The 20,010-nt window shown below is 39.4% G+C and overlaps 1 protein-coding gene across 10 annotated transcripts in view; it reads right to left on the bottom strand.

Annotated features, from left to right (window-relative positions):
- Positions 1-576: 576 nt before the first annotated feature.
- The window catches only part of FOXN3 (forkhead box N3), a 214,428-nt gene continuing 194,994 nt past the window's right edge, over positions 577-20,010 (bottom strand). For 8 of the 10 annotated variants that reach the window (XM_054161925.1, XM_054161922.1, XM_054161923.1 and 5 more), the window contains 3 exons: positions 12,763-12,871; positions 5,914-5,937; positions 577-3,379 (listed from right to left, as the gene is read on the bottom strand). In XM_054161925.1, the coding sequence (XP_054017900.1) occupies positions 2,830-3,379; positions 5,914-5,937; positions 12,763-12,871 (683 nt within the window). In that variant the 3' untranslated portion in view covers positions 577-2,829. The remainder of the gene's footprint in view (positions 3,380-5,913; positions 5,938-12,762; positions 12,872-20,010) is intronic. The other 2 variants (XM_054161928.1, XM_054161930.1) reach the window with 1 other exon arrangement.

Genomic DNA, 20,010 nt, shown 5'->3' with positions numbered 1-20,010 from the left:
TTTTTAGTAAATACTACACCACTCTCAAGCTGGTACAACCATGCATTAATGATCAAAGGTGGTGGCAAGCTAATACTATAGCACTTTATATTTCAAATGATTCTTCCCAAAGTCCATAAAAAGATGAAGGACCAAGTGTTTTTGTGCAGGGGTTGTGTGGTTCATTGCCTGTAGACTCTGGCTGCAGGGAGCGTGGGTCTGGGAAGAAACTGATTATCCTGGTGCAATCACACAAGGGAAAAGCTATGGCTCGCTCATCCCTGTGCTACCTAACCAAGAGACTGTTTTTTCCTGCTTTTGCCACCTGTACTCCCTCTAATGTTGGAAATCAACCTTGCATGCATCAGTCCCAGCAAATGAAGGGAAGTGCAGAGCTGTTCCTTGCACTGTCCTTGGCTCTCTCCTTCCTTATCTGCATAGCTGGCAGTTGTGCTGGGCTATGGCACTTGTCAGGCAGCTCCTGGATCACACTGGGCGAGACGGGAGAGCTGCTACGCTGTCCCTAGCGTGGGCCTGTTCTCTACTTGGTGAAGTGCTTGCAGAACGTGTGAACAGGTCCGCACAAATCTGCTCTCCGGTCCTGCTGTTTCCTAACCAAAGGCACACCACAGGCATCTCCAAATGAAATTTTTAGTTCACTGACTGGGAAGTTGAAGCCTTCTCTAACTCACTCTTTATAAACTAGATCTGTCTTAGTGAAACTGCTGCCTGAAACAGTTGTTAGCGATAAATACAAGTTTGTAGTTTATTTAAGAAACAGACTGTTTTGTTCTGTTAAATGCTTGGTTCCTGGGATTTTCTTTTTGCTTCTAGGATATTCTAAGTGTAGAATTTTTCATGCCAAATTCACAAATCAAGGTGAGAGAGACTGTCTTACTTATTTCACAGCTTCCCTCTGCTGCCAGGATCTCCTATCTAAGAGTGGTCACTACCAGGAGAGTAGCACTGTACCTGAATTGCTCTCTCTGTAACACTGTTTTGTTCCTCTGGACACCTCAGTAAGGCTCTTTACTAACTTCATTTTCTCATGGCAAATTAGCAAAGCTATTTTCTTGTCTACTTATTCCTGAATCAAATCAGATAATTTACCTCAATTACCTCCCATTATTCTCTTGATTCTGTCATACACACTCACTACTAAATTTGCCCTCAGATTATTGCGTCATGTTACACATGTACAGACGAAGAAAGGACACACTTTTACTTTTTTTTTTTTCTACTTTTTTAAAACAGAAGTAGGGAGAGGGGGGCTGAATGTGCAGACAAGGCAGTATAATTCAACCATCCAAGCCCTACCAGAGCATGAAGATTTTATTTTTTAATATTGCAGAGTAAGTTCCCCAACAGTCAGTGTTTGTCCCTGAAGAAGGTTAAACCTTAAAACACCTGCTTCAAAAAAACCTCAACAACAACAAAAAAAAGAACCAAAACAAAACCATAAACCCAAAACAAACAAAAATAACCCCCCCAAATGCTAAGCCTAAGGGCTTAAAAATTAGAGGCATAGCCTTTTTCTCTGTTTTCTATATTTATATGAAAATAATTCATGCTTCATGCTAAATACATTATTTACCTTACAAGAACTTTGTAATCTTTGAATTAAAAAAATGGTTTGCTTTTTGTATTCACCCCCTCCCAAAAGGAATCCATGTAATGCAGATCAAATTTCTTCTGCTGGCTACGCTGGTTGAATCTGAAAATCTGTTGTCATTTTTGCACAGACGAATCCTGACTGATGGCAACTGCACTCTCATTTCTGAGGGCAGCGCAGGAGCTCTTTTGCCGAACTTCTGAATTTTGCTGTTCACCAATACTCTTTCCTTTTATTTTTATATTTATTACTAATGGCAGGTTTTGTAGCTTTGTTTTCCCAATCAGATCAAGAATTTGATCCACAGAAAAAGATTCTGATGAATTTCCTTCTTTAGTATCTACTGTAATTTCTTACACTTGATTGCTTTTCACTCAGGCAGTTTAGAAGACATAGCTTGTTTTTCCCTATTATTATTTTTTGCACGCAGTGCCAATCTTTGGGCTTATGGCTTTTTGAACATTGTTTTAATTTAATGTAGAAGACGGAATTCAATGATTAACGATGCTACTAACAGTGACTCCCCTCCCGTTTCTTGTTATTTCACTGAAACCCATTGCATACATAGTTCAAATTTCCTCAAACTTTAAGTTGTCAGTCTTCACATTATGAGCCACATACAGTATGTGAAGCACTGAAAGTGCATTACGGTTTGCACAGTTGCCACCAGTGGCTGTCCAAAGACTTTTATGGCACAAAGTATGCAAGTGCCACTAGATCTTGGTTTGGTGTCGAGAAGTACATGCCTCCTCTTTCCCCCAAACCTCTTTTATTCACATTCACTTCTAACCCAATCATAAAAACAATTTCTTAAGGGCCAGGCCTGAATGATTACCAAATTCTGCACCGCTCTTCTAGTGTAAGAGAGGTTTCAAAGTGCCGAATTTTACTCCCATCACATTAATGTTGATGTCACTGTGTATTCAACCATGCATTTTTGACAAGCTGGAGAAAGCAATGGCGATTTTTTTGTTTTCCCTGTTAGCTTTTTGTCTTCAGGTAATGAAAAGCTTTTGTAAATTAGCTGAATGTCAGTATGAGTTCTATGGCTTCAATCTCCTTTAAAAATAAAAATCTTAAGGGTCCAAAAAAACTAAAAAGGAAAAAGAAACAAAAGAAAAATCAAACAGAAAGAAAAACAAAAAAGGAATAAATTGCTGATATTGCCACAAATCATTAGAATTCACCTGACGTGCTGAAACAAAACTTTGAAAGTTCAAACAAATCATTGATTTGTTCTAATTTTTTGTGGTTTCCTTTTGCTCTTTTTGCCCCTTTGCCGTCCGATTGGTGATGTTATTCAAACAGGATCGAATTCCTGCTAAATGCAGGAGAGATCCTGCTGCTTCTTTCATCTCCTCATCATCACTCTCAGGGGGCTTTTCTGTACGTCTCTTTTTAAGAGGCAGTGTGTCACTTGGTACTTTTTTCGCCTTCATTAAATGTTGCCTTTTCTTATGCTGGGATGCGTACCCACTGTCAGCTAAGGAATCCTTGGTCTCCTTCCGATTTTGCCTTTTGTCCTCCTCCTCTGTTTCACTATGGCTCTCGTGGCTCTGGAAGCTAACTTCACTTCCTTCACTGCTGTCTTGGCTACCTTTAGTTGCAAATTCATACTGGTCGTCAGCAGATGAAGAGGAAATGGAGTCACTAGCAGGTGACGTACTCCTGTGGTTGGAAGATTTGGCACTGCTGTAGTTGTGATCCTCCTTTGGGTCACCACTTACAACTGGAGAGCCACAGCACTGCTCACTTTCTGTCCGCATCCGGTAGTTTGTTACTCCATTCCTGTAAAAACAAACCAAATCAATCTTAGAGGCCATAGAGATGTGATCCTGCTTTGCTGCAAAAGCCAACTGACAGACAATGTAAAATCATGACTGTCAAAGTAATGTCCATGCAAGTTGTTTTCAAAGTTTGACTCAAAATGTTTGTGGACTGGACCCCATGTGTAAAACAAGCTGGAAGACATGTAATGGCACAAGAGGCAAGAGCAAGTAGGGGATGGTTATGACTAAATGATGTCTGAACAGTCTTGATATACATTTGAAATAATAGTTTACACTTGCAAAAAAAGTTACAAAGAAAAAAACCCCACATTTTTTCCCGCTGGATAGTAAATTAACTCTGATAAACTTGCCTAAATATTCTCTCCCCATTTCCATATCAAATGATACTCCCAAAAATGTGGGTAAGAGACATTAGCTTTCTGGAGTAGTTGCTTGCCTCCTTTCAATGACTCTTCTCCAACCCTAGTCTTCTAAGGGTAAGGGGACATTTTACCTTGAAGCAGCACAACTTCCATTTAAGGACTCCTTCCAATAGAAGCCGCAACTAAGTATAAACCCCCATGTCAAGTTTGATTATGTTCAGTTTTTGAATAACTTTCAAAGCACTACAATCTAAAGCAGCTAGCTGCCAACAAAATAATACAAGATGTTTAAAAACAAAATGATATCTGCTTTTGCTCTAGAAGGTGTCATTTTCCCCTTCAGTTGTACTGCACTTGGTGCTGTGGGAACTACTGCAGCACGATGTATTTACAAACCAACAGTCTTCCTTTCCTGCACTGGAAAGTATAATAGCATTGCCACTGACTTTACAACACAGAATACAAAGCTTGCAAATCTGTAAAAGAAGGGACAGACTCTGTGAAGTGCTTAACTCCTGCTGAAAAAAAGGGAGACTATACTTATCACCGAGTAAAGACATCATAGTCACCTGCCAGTCCACCAGCCTTGAACCCCTGTATCAGTTAAAAAAACCTTCCAAGCAAGACTGTTTTAACTACCACATGATAAACTCCTTTAAAATCTAGCTTTGCCATCTTCAGGCTACCACTGGGGTGCTTTTGCACATGCACAGCAGTATTAGATTAAAGGCTTTTCTTAAATGTATGCACCGAACACAGGTATTTCTTAAGAGGAATGGCACTGGCAAGTCCAGAATATTACTGCTCTTCTACCCAAAAAAGGGAAAAGTGCTTTAGGTTCCAGGGAATGGTCCTCATGCCTGGTTTCTTTATAGAAACAGCGGAGCATTATCTATTTCTGAAAGGGAAGCCTGAAAGATGGAAAATATAAGGATGATATACAATTCCACAGTTCCTATTCATCTAAATGCACAAGAAACAAGCTTTTGTGAGCCAGTGACAAGACAATGCTTAGAAGGTAGCAAATTAATCAGTCATTCCAAATATTTTCATTTACAGTATTTTCAAAGATATGTATATGTATGTAATAGAAGGCTCAGCTATTAGCAAATAAAGCCACTTGCTCCACAAAATTATTTTCCCCTAGATTTTTGAATAGCTTTATGATCCATAAATTATACACAGAACCCAGAAGGAATACACAAAGCTTCTTCAATTATTAATAACTAAATGCAATGTCATTCATGATTGTGCAGCAAGCCAGCTGCATTTACTCTTGTGATGGTTTGACACTGCAGGGGTTGCCATTACAGGATGCCTAATGCTTAAAAGAAATCATCCATACTAAACTAGTTGTAAGGTGAATTTATAACCAACTTCTTAAGATCAGTCATTACAGGGAGGCATGTGATGCATTTTAAGTGACAGATTCTTCATTTTTAGGGTAAATTTACATTTAAAGATGTTAAAAATTATCATAAATTAGCATAAAATTAAAGTGATTTGATTTTACTAGACAGCTAATAGTCATAGCACTGTGGCTCAAGAAAAATCACGTGCTACTAATTTTCCATTAAGAAATGGGAATAAATTCATGCTCCAAGGAAATAAACGCAGGACAGAATTGGTGGGAACTCAAATGAGATTCCTATTGACTAGGTTATTAGTGAACAAAACTTCTAATGCACAGGGTATCAAGATGCCCATTTTCATGTTTATTAGAGATAGTCCTATTTTTTAGTTTGTACTGAGACTATTAATGAACGTAAAGCTACAGTTCCACGGAGCAGAGCAACCATATGCCAAAAAGATAATCCTGATTTGCCCCACTCCTGAGTCTCTTGTGTTTGCTTTTACATAAAAGGGCTATAATTTGGATTCGAAAGCTCTGCCCATGGGACTTACTCTAGGTAGTAATGAACAAAGAATGAAAGGCAATGCCCAGGGAAAAGGTGTACTGCTATAGGGTAAGCATCCCATAGGGAGAAACTGCAAATCGGGATAATGATAAAGAAAAATAGAAATCCACAGAAAGGTGCAAAAAAGAAACCACTTAAAAAAATGAGGTAAGGAAATACCAATACACTTTGGAAGAAAGGTATCTATGGTGGAACTGGTCAGGATATGGGACAGTATTTGCATCTCAGAAAAATATTTGGTTTTCACTTACATTTTGAAAGATTTCCAACCAGTTCTGCTTGGGTACATAAAAAAGGGAAGAGAAAGCATGTCAAATAGAGAATTATCAAAGGACATCTACAGAAATGAAAATGAGTTATACAGGCAGAGCGTTTTAGGATATTCTCAAGATCAAAAGTCATGAACCCTGAAAGTAAATTAATCTGATTTTTATTTTGATACGCAATAGCTTAAACATAAGATATAACAAATTACTTGATACAAGGAGAGAAATAAAGAGCTGAATAAATTAATATTGAAGTAATTTGCATTCTGCACGCACTTTTGGGATATCCTAAAGCTTTATATTGTACATATACACTCACATACATAATTGCTCACGAATTAATCTGTGATCCACTTAATTCAATCTAGATCATCAGTGGACAGAACAGCCCTAGCTTTCAGGCGATAGCTGAATCTATTTTTGCTCATGGTTCTGATTTGTTACTTAAGCTATAGCGGATTTTTAAAACAAGTGCTTGCTCTGGTGTGTGGAGAGGGGAAGAATTAGAGAGGGGAAGTAAAGTTATTTAAGGACTCTGTGCTTATTTAACAGTGGTGGGAAATTTGCATCAGGTCATACCTTAGTTTTTCCCTGTTTGTTTTATTCAGAACTTTATTTCAAAATTTCTAGAAACATATTTTCAGATGCTTTAAAGCAGTGGCTTGCCCTTTCAGGAAAGTCCATGTGACAGTCTTCTAGAGAGGATTTGTTTGACAGATCTTATCTGCCGTTACACAGAGGTAGAATGCACAGATTCTTCTTGAAATATTTCAATTTGTCTGTAGCACAATGTCACAACCTTCAAGCACTGCAGAGTTAACTAAGCCTGACTCCATTCCCATTGTTAATGAATGGGAGTTCTGCTACTAACATTGTCAGGAGCCAGACGGGACTCACAGAAGCTAGGGAAGTCAGTAAGGAAATAATGTCCTTTCCACACTGTTAGTGCCTCTGCCTTTCAGAGGAGTCTTCCTCAGGATGTGACAAAAGTAAGTCTGTCATTTCACCAGATACAGATGTATCTTCCTTAAATTTCTTTACTAGCTTAAAAAAAAAAAAAAGATACATAATCACACTCTGAAAAATAGCAATAAGTTTTGCTGAAAAATACTGTATTCCACACCAGAGACAGGTATATGCCTTTGATGAGAAAAGCAAGCCTATGTGGACTTTAAATATCACCTTATCTATTGCCCGATCCTTCTGGATGACAGCTATTGTGTACCTATAGGTGACAGCTTTGGTATATAATTGGAAACATCCAGTTAAAAGATACAAAGAAAGCAGTACAGGTAAGTTGGGTTTGTGGATTTTGACAGGTTTCAGGTTTGCTAAAAAACCCCAAAACTAAACCAAACCAAACAAAAAAAACCAAACCCACAACACTTTTTGTACTGTACAGGTAACACAATTTCAAAGGGAAATTCAGGACAGTCAGAACTTTCAGCTACAGGCAGTTGAACACAAAACTACTTAGTTACCACTATGCGCCAGCAGACATGAGGACGAGCAACCATATGAAAAGGAAGTGGTGCTCACTTGCTTTATGATGAGAGTCTGTCAGGTGTTATTGTGTTAAAAGTCAACAAGTTGGTTACATTATTGATAGAAGCTCTTAAAAGGTACTTCACAGCATAATTGTATGCAAAGGACCACAATAAATGTGGGTCATGAACTGCCAGTAGCAAGAGCACTGTCAGTAACAACAGCAGATCTGAAGTTAAGACAAATGCAGCCCTCTGCATTTTACTAAAAATAATAATCATCGAGCCAGCCAGTTATTTTTTCATTTAGTTAAAGCTCCCTTCAGGTCTCAATGATATCTCATCCTGCTTGTTACAGGTGGAAAGGGGGATGGAATGCAACCAGGATGACTGGAGCTTTGTTAAACTGATTGTGGCAGTGCTAAGCAAGAAAATAATACACAGTTACGAATTTATTAAAGGAAGCACCTACCGGTTCCTTTGCTTAAGCAAAAATTCTAATTGACTGATAACGTAAGCATAATTGTACTCATGCTTTGGAATCTACGCTGCACATGTTACTTATGATCGATTTAATCACTGCTTGAACGGCTGCTTCAGGGCAGTAAGAAACAAGGAAAAATAAAGCCAGCATGAGACAGTAAGTCACCATAATGAAAGCTAGGCCCAAGGAATAATCTAGTAATTATCCTGTATGTTTATAGTGAAAATAATAATAAATAACAACCTTGTATTTTTAGCAAATACTACCGAAAGTAATTTAAGTTACTACCTAGGCATAGGTGGCACATAAAGAAGTTTTGCCAAGGTTTTCAACTAGCCTGAAATAATAGCTTAGATTCTTTCTGAGGAAGTAGAAGCCAAAACAGGCAGTTAAGCAAAAAAGTCTATGCTATCCTTCATCCTGAGATTTTTGATGCATTGACAAAAAAAAAGCAGATCTGGCCAAAGCATCTTTACTAGGACTGACTCATTATCTCTTCCCAGATCCTAAAGGTTTTACTCAGTTCTTAAGGCTTCCTATGAACTGCAAACTCTTCTTCCCTCTTTTTTACCTCCATCTCTCATGCATTTCCTGGCTAGTGTTATAGGATGGGGTTTTCACCTGGCCTTCTCATCAGAAAAGGTAACACAACAGACCATTAGGGCCTTCTGGCCAGGACTAACAGCACCTTAATCTGGCCATGGAAATGAGGAAGCCTAGCCTACACAGTACAAAATGCACTCAAGACCAGAACTTCATAATCCCTGGATTCCCTGAGAGCCCATATGAACAATGTTCAGTGGCCTCTGTAGCAGTGAACATTTGGGGCAGAGAAAAAAGAAGGCCTATTACATAAAAATTACCAAGGATATTTTACAAAACATCTTTCACTGAACTGGACCAGCTTAAAGGCTACACAACTGGTGGGGCCCTCTGTGGACTGGAATTTCATCAATCTCACCTCAGTGTATTTGCCCACTTCAGGGAGATGAGGCTTAAGCTCAGTAAGTCTGCTGCACTGCGTCAGAATGTGGACACTAACACAAACCACTCATGCAATAGAGATAATCCAAAGTAACTACAAACATCCGGGTGGAAGATGTCTGCTGAATGTACTGAAATCATATCTCAAACAGCTCTAATATGTCAGCTTCCAAGACTGTGCTCTTTCAAAAGGTTAGTGTAATTGGTGACACCATACTCATGTGGAAGGTGATCATACATGATAAAGCTTCTTGAATGTTAACAGATGCATTGGCCACTTTGATAGAGACCATGCCTACTGATGTGGAGTAAGTCCTTCTAAATAAACATTTAAAAGGTGTTTTTCACCTTTAGATACACATAGTAAGAGCAAGGGCTCACCTTCAAAGCACAACCAACTCCTTGCTGTGTACGCAGGGCTCTACTGGCTTTGCTTGCTTCCATTTAATACCTTTGTTAAGTCAGCATTTTATATACATCCAGACCATCACTGCATTTGCTTTTAGATTCTCTCAGGGAACTATATGGGGATATGGTCTACCAAAAATGTATGTGATGGATCTCATGTTAGAGACACGCTGTGCAGCTTTGAAGCGTTATTTTCCCCTGCTGTCTTCGGGTGGGCTTTAAACGTGTCAGCCACAACAGGGAAAATATAGATGGTAAACAAGCTAAAAGTGGTATGAATAAAGTAAATAAAAAGCTACTGTCAAAACACATTCAATTATGCTCTGCTGTGGAGATTTAACACCAGAGGATGATTTTCAAAATAAAAATAGTGTGGGATGGCTTTGCCATTTGTAGATTAGCTTGGAACGAAAGGCCTGTTTGTGCAATTTAAGCCAAATGCGCTACAACATAATGATGCTCTCCTCAACTGCTTTTCTTTATTCATGGAAAGTGATGGATTTGTTGTGTTTGTTAAATGCTTCTCAGTAGGGTTTTATAAAATCCAAACTATTTAATTCAATTGCACTTTACTTTATATATAAAAATTGCATGTAAGTACATAGCAACAGCAACACAGCAATACATTGTACATCAGCAAAATGTGCCAATACATTCATTCACACTCTTAAAGAACAATAGCACAATAAACTTTACAACTGATGGAGCTAACACATCAGAAATCACAGATTTCAGCATCTTAGCCCAGTTTTATGGTTTTGGCCTCCTTTCTCAGTAACAGATTAGTCAAAACACTCTACCAAATTACAACTGCATATATAAACCCAGGCCAAGTTTTCTGTTACTCTGTTTTGACAATAATGGCACAACAGGACAACACACTGCAAGTTATTTGTGTGCAGTCTGGGGGGCAGCAAAACCAAAGATCATTAAAATATTTAGAAAATTAACATAAAATGAAACAAACAGCTCAGATACCAAAGAAATGCCAAAAGAAGACCAGCACCTTACAGAAGAATCTGCAACTCATTCCTCTATATAGTAACTAAAGAAAGCCAGTTATGAGGTTTTATTTATTATGTGAGCATCTACTGCAACAAAACCACTACATCTTATGTGAATGATGAACCCACCTTTTAAAAGCAGGTTTAGGCCGGTCATTTTGAGCACTGAAGGAACTCTTCCCAAGAAAATACACGTTTGAGTAAAAACCTCTTGTAAAGAAGCTGCCTGGCTTCTCAATATATAGGCAGAGGCACATAATTTCTGCAAATAACTTTTGATAGGAGACTGCACCATCTCGTGTAGCTGCCCAGAAGACCTCTCTCCTGGTGAAAGCTGGAAGGGGAAAGCAAACTTCCTGCACCTGAACAGCCCTGCCAGCCTCACTGGAGTATCTCCCTCTATGTAGGAATGATAGCTCCGTGAGAGCAGTACTCCTATTCTTAACAGCCACAGAAGGTGGCTGCACAGATCCTGTGGTAAATTCCCCTTCCTGCACATGATAAGCAGAAGTTATGAGATGCATTGGAAGTTCAACATGACAGGCCCTACTTAGCCCTGTGTATCTGAGAAAGGAGTAAGTACCAAGAGACAGGTGTCTTTTCTACAGTAACTGGTAACAGAATAATACAGTTTTGAGAGGACCAGATGATCCAAGAGGGATCATGCATCCAGACTGACCTTACTAATTAGAAATTCTGAACCTTACTCTCACTGAGAGAAACAAGACAAAACTGCCTGCTGAACTGGTTCTATTGCAGAGTCCCCTAACTTCTCAAAAGCTTTCAAAGCTCCTTCTGCCCCTTTGCTGCCCCCTTTCAATTACTGTAAGGAGGAACCTTTAAATATGAGGAGACATCATGCAGACCAGGAATATATTCATAGCAAGCTATTTCCTTTCCCGCCTTAGGCAGTATTAGAGAACAAAAAGAATTAGAAATGTCTGCATTAGCTTATTATAAATACTTTTCTCTGAGACACAGCAAAAAGAATGTAAGCGAGGGAGGGCTAAAATCCCTTATTTCCCAGTTCTATAATAGCAGGTAGCTTGTAAAGACCCTATTCTTCCTGCTGGAAAAAATAATGAGAAGTAATCCTGAGAAAATATGTAAAATTTAACTATATACAGCCTTACAGCATAGCAATTTGAAGAAATTATGAAGAAACTTATGAAAAATGGTCTGAGCATTAAATGCAGATAAACTCAAGAAAGAACATTCAGACTACTACGTCCTTCCATGTAGCTTGGACACCTCATTAAAATTATGTATAATTAATGATCCAGTAGTCCCAAAGCTCTGTAATTCCCACTGGAGCAGAATGTAACTCCTGGCTAAAGCCAGTGGCAAAGCTACTGAAGACAGTTGACTTTCAGTGCTAGCAAGACCAGACTGTAGTAAAGAGAGATGTGGAGGAACTCTGCAGACTTTCAGAGGGTGATCCTCAGGGTTGTATCCCTTCAATGCAGCAAGTATGAAAACCAGCTGAAACAGCTGCCCAGAAATTACAGATTTTACTGCAATTAGTGTCTTTCCCTCCATGCATTTTAAGCATCACGAGTACACAAATGTCATAGGTTCTCACTTTTCTCTTGAAATACTGTGCTCAAAGGGTTAGACACTGGTTCTGAAAGGGATAAAAAAATCAAGAGCAAATGGGGGGAAAAATCCCAAATAAATAATAACAGAGCAAGTAGCTGCCAAGATACTTTTATTTCACTACCTTGCAGCCATTTAGTGAGATACGAGGGTGCAATTGGAACAGCCCAGTAAAGTCAGGTCAGTGCCAAGTATGAAACCCCACCCAGAATACCCAACTGCCTGGGCTGAAATGACTTTTGCAAATACTGGAAGTTCAGAAAGATAAGAGCACTGGCAGAGCACTTAACTAAATTAAACTACTGGACTGATGGAAAATTGAGCTACACCAGAGGCAAACTGTTCTTCCACCGAACCACAGTTCTTAATGCCATCACTAGATGTCTCTTACTGCCCTGCTTTCTGAAAAAGCTGAGTATCTTCAAACAACATTTTACCCTTGAATATTTTTGTATAACCTTGAAATAGAACCTGTAGTGAAAGAAAACTGCCTCAGAAAGACCTAAATTAATAACAAAGTAACAGTTTTATGTTTAGGTATCTTTCAGAATTTGTTTTAACATTATTGTCACTGGCGTTTCATACAGGAAATGGTTTTCTGGAACAGTGAGGAGCATGAGAAAGCATTTGCACTTAGAAAAAAGGTCGCTGAAGTAGGTTCTCCCTATAACCTGCTTTTTACAAATCAGTGTGCAACAGACAGACATGCCACAACTATCCTGCAAATAACAATAACCCAAGAATTTTAGGTGGCAGAATTTTACTTAATTTAGAACCGCAGAAATATTAGCAAGCAGTAAGTATCTGCTGACCAGAGCTTACATACACTTTTACTGATCTATTTCATAATGGTGCCACAACGAGCCACCCTTACCTTACGGCAACAGCCACGCTTCCTATAGGGTTGATTGGCAATGGCCTGGCTCCAGGAAGTATTCCTCTGCTCAGAACTCGAGCTCCATTTTGTATCACTCCCGCAGGAACTGAAAAAAAAAAAAGGGGGAAAAAATAAAGAAACCAAGAGAACATTTTTCCCTTTCTGAAAAGTTAGAAAAATGAAGGAGCAAAATGTGGGCCCGAAGCTGTTCAGTGACTTGAGAGAGGCTTTTGTAGTACACTGCTTACCGTGAACATTGCAGCCTTGCCTCTCGTGGATGCCACGCTATTTCCAATGCTATTGTCATGGCAAAAAGTTAACAGCAACCAATGATAACATGGCTTGTGGAAGCCACTGCCTGACCTAGGTTGCTACAGACCATTCTTTGTACAAGCAAATCACTTTTGTAATCACCATTCTGCTGGGAATGCATGTGCTTAAGAGTCAAAACCAGCTACAAGCATTAACATAAAAATGTCATCTACAGTAAGAAACGATGTCTCTTCACAGGTGAACAGAATACAAGCACTGCACAGTAAAAACATAGGTATATCCTTTTATCATCCAGTGTACTTCTTGAGCAGCAATTTCTTGACCTCTGTCTCCAGCAAAATAAAACATTAACTACAAATATGGATTTACTAGTAAGGGAAGGAGGCTAAAAAGGCATTAGCTCCATACCACTAATTAGCCCAGCTCTTTTGCCAGTGATGACCTCTCTCACCCAGCCTGATAGCAGTTATGCTTCTCCAGCACACAGCTGAGTCACAACCAAGTCTCCCCTGCCCAATGCGGAGTGCTGATGCCACTGACACTGAACTACAGGTAGCGGCCACTAGAGAGGAGAGATGTCACTGAGGCCTTTTAGCTGGGCTGTGCATCAAACCCTGCAGCTCTGGACAGCAAGATTTTAACCTACAACCAAATGCTGCTTTTCTATCCAGGCATAATCCCGTGTGCTGCTCAGCCTAGGGCAACCAGCTGAAGGAGTAGCAGAGCAAGCACTACAAAGACACCACCAAAGGAAGAGTCTGTCCTTAGCAGATCTTAAGCATTTTCCTCCTCCACTGTGGGATGCAGGACTACTGAAGAATTTCTTATCCTAGGCACTTACAACTTATGTGTAGTGCCACTTGTTTGCACAGTTATTCTGTCCCCTCAATTTGGAACAGTAAGCTCCAATAGCCTCAACCTGTCCACAGCTAGATAATTCACTGGCTTTTTCTTTATGTCATCATTCACACTGTAACTTCCCCTGATGAGGAATGTCCAAACCCGGAACGGTCATCATTACTCTGGATGTGTTAAACACAATAAATACCTCAGAGAAACGTAAACCACATCACTTTACATACGCCTACAGAATTGTATGTTTAAACAAATAACAGGCAAACTAGAGAAAGCATTCAGCCTAAGAATCAAGACACACTTTACACGCCCAGATGCTCACACCCAGAAATGTTAGTGTATTCTGAGGCAGAGAAACAGAGGCTCAGAACTACATTATTTCTAAACTGCTGAAGGTACATTTCAACCTCCTATCAACACCAAGCCAGATTTACACATCCCTTCCTGCTATCCTGATGCTCACCTTGCTTTACTCCAGACCACACAGGTTAGTTTTGAGAAAATAATCTTTTCCCTACTGGTGATAGCACATCACCCCCTAATCAAATCCTGTCACTGCATTATACCCACCTTTGCTTTTGGGCCCCTCTAAAGAACAAGTCACTTATATTTAGGCATTTTAGTACAGGCTCAAATGGCCAAAATTACAGGACCCACTTTATAATAATGAGAGATAGCTTTCACGACCAAAATAATTAAAAAATCTTTTATCTTCTATTTATACATCACTACACTGTGCACTTTTCCCTCCAGCACTAGATTATAAGAAATTGATCGAATCTGAATGTCGTCTTATATTTGTTTCAACAGCATGACCTTTAGTTGCCCAAATTCCAGTGTCATGAAAGAAAAGCCATCTGCTCAAAGATATGGCTAACCTAACATGAACAGATAAAAGGTGAATTCAAAGCAATACATACACCTGCTAAGTATCAAAAGACTGACAAAAAGACAATTTCCAGTGGGAATGGTTTTTCCGATAGGCTTTCAAGAGGGACAGATTTTGTACTGCAATACAAAGTACAGTTTCTCCACATTAACAAAGTCCTGTTAGAAGAAATGAACTAGTTTTGACCAAGACAGATCTGGGGATTTTCTCTTTACTCTGATAAAACCACAGAGTTTTATATTGAAATTAAACATGTATGCATACACTCAGAAGCATGTCAGTTAGCTATGGATGTTGTGTAAATATACACATATGTAAAACTACAAAGCAAGCACACTTAAAGTTCTGTTGCAGAAGGAAAGCGACAGGCTCCTTGATGCCCAGACTCTTCCTACTATGGTTACACCATTATCCTAGTTTGTTGGCATTTAGCTGATGCATACCTTATCCCTTCTTCTGTCCTACTCTCTCTTTCTACCTCATGGACAACTCTCACTACTTGTTTAAAAGATAACCTGTTCATTTCCTCATTAACTTCTCTGAAAAGAACGTCTCATGTCTTTCCTTCTTTACCTTCTCCAAGTTTCCTATATATATGTAAAATACGCTGCCAAGTGTCATTGCTTAGACTCCTATACACTGGCATCCTCACTGGAACACACCCTTGACCCAAGCTTGCTGTTTTGCAAGCCCTGGCATGCTATTTGGGAACATGATGTTGTCCTTCCCACCCCACCATTAAAAAATACAAAACAAAAAAAGAGAAGAAAAAAGTAAGTTAGCTGTCCTCTTAAAATGTCCCCAAGGATACAACTTGGTATCTACTGCCTATGAAATTCACTTCACTTACATCTGGACTCTTCATGCCAGAGGAGGCCTTAACTGTGATTCTAACTCTTTTGTGAAGTACACCACAGCTCTGTACATTGAATCACCGCTCAGAATTCAGTTAACTGTTTCACCTTGAAGCAGCAGTGTTACTGTTACTGATTTTTATTGTTTCCCTAAACTCTGAATTATGATGCAGTAGTACCACTACACATCACCAATTAAGTTATGCAGACAGTCAAACAGAAAGGTCGTATGCAAGGGATCAACTGAAGGACACTGGATGATGCAGTAAACATCTGGAACCATAATGAAAAACACACCAAAACAACCCACCACAACTGGCTGGTAAATTAATTTCTGTAGCATTTTAACTGAAAATGAAAACTGGGATCAAAATACTTCAATGGTAACAGGTATTAATTTCTAGTTATCCACCTAGCTAAAGTATCATTGTAAGACTGATACACTGTTCATACATCCCTGCTTACACCAATTAAAGCATCAACACTCATCCTTCCCCTACCAAAATGACAGTAATTGTTTTTCAAATTTCTATGTACACAAACTGGAAATACACTTCTCCTGCCTTTGTGCAGGCAGTATGAGGATGTTTGCTTATTAACCAAGGGATCACTTTCACATGTTGGTTGGTACTTTTGAAGGGATGTGGATTATTTACTAGAAAGTACATGATGCTTTTATTCTGAAGTTGTATTTATGCCCTACGAGCTTTAACTATGTTTCAAAACCATGTTTGGAGGCATTTTTATTTTAGATTGAAGACTGAAGTTGTGGAGGTAAGGAAATTTACTCTAAGCCCTATCATCAATCAGTGCCAGTGTGGACTAACACCTTACAGTCCAGATTCTTCCTTTTTTCAAATGCTTCTTTAACCAACAGTACAGGCAGGTCACATGGTTCCCAGTTCCTGGGTGGAAGTGTGAAATATCGTTTAGACCCTTTCTATGCAAGTGCCAGACAGGTGTTTACGTCTGAGAAACTCAGCTCAAGAAAACCATGCAAAAGGATCTGCACTCGTACTCAAGCCTCTGGAGGAGCATGGCCTTGTACATACATTAGCTGAGTAGAATAACCCAAACTATGTACTTCTTTCATCACATTCCTCAGCAGATTGCATCCATAATATCTTACATCTAAGCATGCATGCAAGTGAAGAGAACTTCCCCCTTCCAGGTGAGCTAACTATATCATCCAAGCCCTTCATAAAAATCAAACCCATGTCAGACTGGGTCCCTTCCTGAAGATTTGATTGTCTAAGATGCAACACAGCAATTTGACAAAATTGACACAGAAAGGAGGAAATACTTGATGAAGAGAGTCACCAGGCACACTGACACCCCAACAGCTCACAAGTAAGGAAATCAACTTGCTGGTTAAATGTTGGCATGTGGAAGTTAAACTGTAAGCACTGCGAGTGATCGGCTGTGAACCAAGAAAATTAAAAAGAAAGGGGTAACAAGCATGTTCTTCATGTCATGAGGGAAACAAGCATACACTCCATTAAACTGTCTAGCTCAAGGTAGCCAATATTTAAACTGAGAAAGGTTGAACAATATTTACTGAAAATGAACTTTAAAAACTTGAATGTCAGAGCATGAAGGTATTCTGAAGGGACAGAATGGTTCTCTGCCTCTTCTGTCATCTAGTGGCAGATGCATTTACCTCAGGGCTGTCTTCTCTGAGCCATCTCTTGTAGCACAGAAGAAACCATTACAGACATGAGAACCGAGTTTCTGCTATGATCTGTCAGCTTTGGCTTTTTTCTTCCCATTTCTCTTCCGGGAGAGTGTTTATCGGAACACCTTCTGTCAGGTTACAAGAATGGAACGTAGAGAATTGCTAATGATCTATAATTGATGGGACATTAGAATTTGCCAAAAAGCAAATGTTACTTGCCAAATAGACAACTTTATTCACTTCAACTCTCTTATCTGAGGCATAAATCTGATGCCACCAACCTAACTTCTGTTTTACTGCTCAAGGACAGTTTTGCAGCTCTTATATTCCATAGTCTGTAGTCCTAAAACTGCAAATCAAGGATGCATCCAACAAGCCGCTTACTCTAAACAAAAATCTGAGTGGGGAGGAGGGAAGTATATCCTGATAATCCTATGACATTCATACCATGTCTAAGGACATTTAATAAAAATAATTCAATATCCTGAGTTATTTTCTGTACAAACAGAAAAACAGAGAGTAGCAATTCCTTGTTTTGATAATGCTGGAACTGCTCAATCACAATCTAAACCATGCTGCTAAATCAAAACATGAAGAGTAAGAATAAAGAAGTATCATAGAATTGCCTGGCTGGAAAAGAATAGAATAAACCAGGTTGGAAGAGACCTTCGAGATCATCGTGTCCAACCTATCATCCAACACCACCTAATCAACTAAACCATGCAACCAAGCATCCTGTCAAGCCTCGCCCTGAACACCCCCAGCGACGGCGACCCCACCACCTCCTCGGGCAGCCCATTCCAGTGGGCAATCACTCTCTCTGTGTAAAACTTCCTCCTAACCTCCAGCCTAAACCTCCCCTAACACAGCCTGAGACTGTGTCCTCTTGTTCTGGTACTGGTTGCCTGGGAGAAGAGACCAACCTCTGCCTCACTACAACCCCCCTTCAGGTAGTTACAGAGAGCAATAAGGTCACCCCTGCGTCTCCTCCTGTGCAGGCTAAGCAACCCCACTCCCTCAGTCTCTCCTCATAGGGCTTATGATCATCACGTCAAGTCACAACCAAACATCTTCCTGGACACAACTGTTAGAAACTATTAAAAAAAGTAAGCTTTCTTTCAGATTCTATTTCCCCACTTTAATTACTTAATACTGAAACACTGAAGTAAAAACAAAAACCAAAAAATCCTCTAAATTAGAAGCTGAGGATGCCATCCCCCCACCAAATCCCAGTAACTGCTATGGAAAGTTTTAAACCTATGCAGATGTTTTTTCCCCAATTTTCACTTGATACAGAACTGTCGCAAAAATAGCTTCATGAAAATTTTCCTGTCAATGATTTATCACTTTCTGATATAAAAAGTTAGGCTGGAAGCTGTCTAATAATCAGTGACTCTTCCACAAGCTGTACAAATAGAAGATTATCAGTTTTCATAAACAATTAAAAATGTTCATGAAAACCAGCATGTTCTAGTTGATCCTGTTTGGAGTATTAAAGTCTGTTAGTAAGGCAATTTTGTATATTTTTCTCTTGATTCCTGTAAATACATCTTCCACATATACAATCCCCTTACATTAGCTTAGAAAGCAAATTTCACTGGGGTACAATTTTAGAAGCATAGAGACAGAGTATTAGTAGCTATCTCTTTAGGGAATTATTTCTCCCATCAAATGTAAAATATATCCTGGAGTTTATACGCTTTGAGACAAAGATTAATAAAGATTTCCAACTAGGGAGATGCTAATCTCAGTCTTGGAAAGTATTTTATTTTTAAGAAGCACCCAGCAAAACTATGCTCACTACTTTCCCAAACATCTGTACCACAGAACTTCAGACTTCTGTAAAGAAACACCTTCCAGAAAACCGGTGTTGCAACGTCTCCTGAATGCCACCACTTTCCAGCTAACCTGGGTGAATTGTGGTGAGCAGTATCAAAAACCAAAGATGAATGTTCAGAGCTGAGAGGACTCAGTTTCCTGGTTTCTACCCAAACCCTTTCTGGAATCACTGTTTGCAGTTGTTTGTTGTATTTAACTTCAGCTTGTGCCATGTGCTTCTATTTCTGTGCAACAGGCAAAGGACTACTCATGAATTTGAAGCCATGGATGATATCACTGAGTTTGGAGCTTCTTGAATTAAATCAAGATTGCAAGTATAATGAGTTTGACCACAGCACTGTTTCACTAGCAGTACACTATACACACTCCCTTCTGGTCTTTCCTGAATAGCCAATGGTTCCACATTCAGAATGATCTCACTATTAAGAAGGTATTGCTACTTAAAATGCTTACAGTGACTTGAGTCTCAGGAAGTCCAAACACATTGCAAACCCACCAAAACTAATCTCCATGTTATCAATGGCAAACCACAATGGTTTGGTAAAACTGAATGACCTGCCCAGGACACTGCATTCTTAAGAGTCTGGAAAGCTGCAATAGAGTGAGAGCTGGCAACACTGGGAAGAACTGAAGTATTGAAAATGTTAAAAAGATGTACAAAACGAACGAAGGAGCTAGCAGCAGTGACTTCTAAATTGAGCTTTATCATTTGTTCACCTTGTCCTCTTCCTCTGTCCCCTCCATGAATCAGATTTTCATCAGGCAATACAGGCCCAGAAAACGGATACAACTTGCCCAAGATGGCCCAGCCCAAACCCAGTTCCCTGCAGGCTGAAATAGTTTTCAGTGCAAGTCATGTA

The sequence above is a fragment of the Dryobates pubescens genome, chromosome 5, assembly GCF_014839835.1.
Source record: "Dryobates pubescens isolate bDryPub1 chromosome 5, bDryPub1.pri, whole genome shotgun sequence".
NCBI lineage: Eukaryota > Metazoa > Chordata > Aves > Piciformes > Picidae > Dryobates > Dryobates pubescens.
This window is presented reverse-complemented; position numbering and strand designations above follow the sequence as displayed.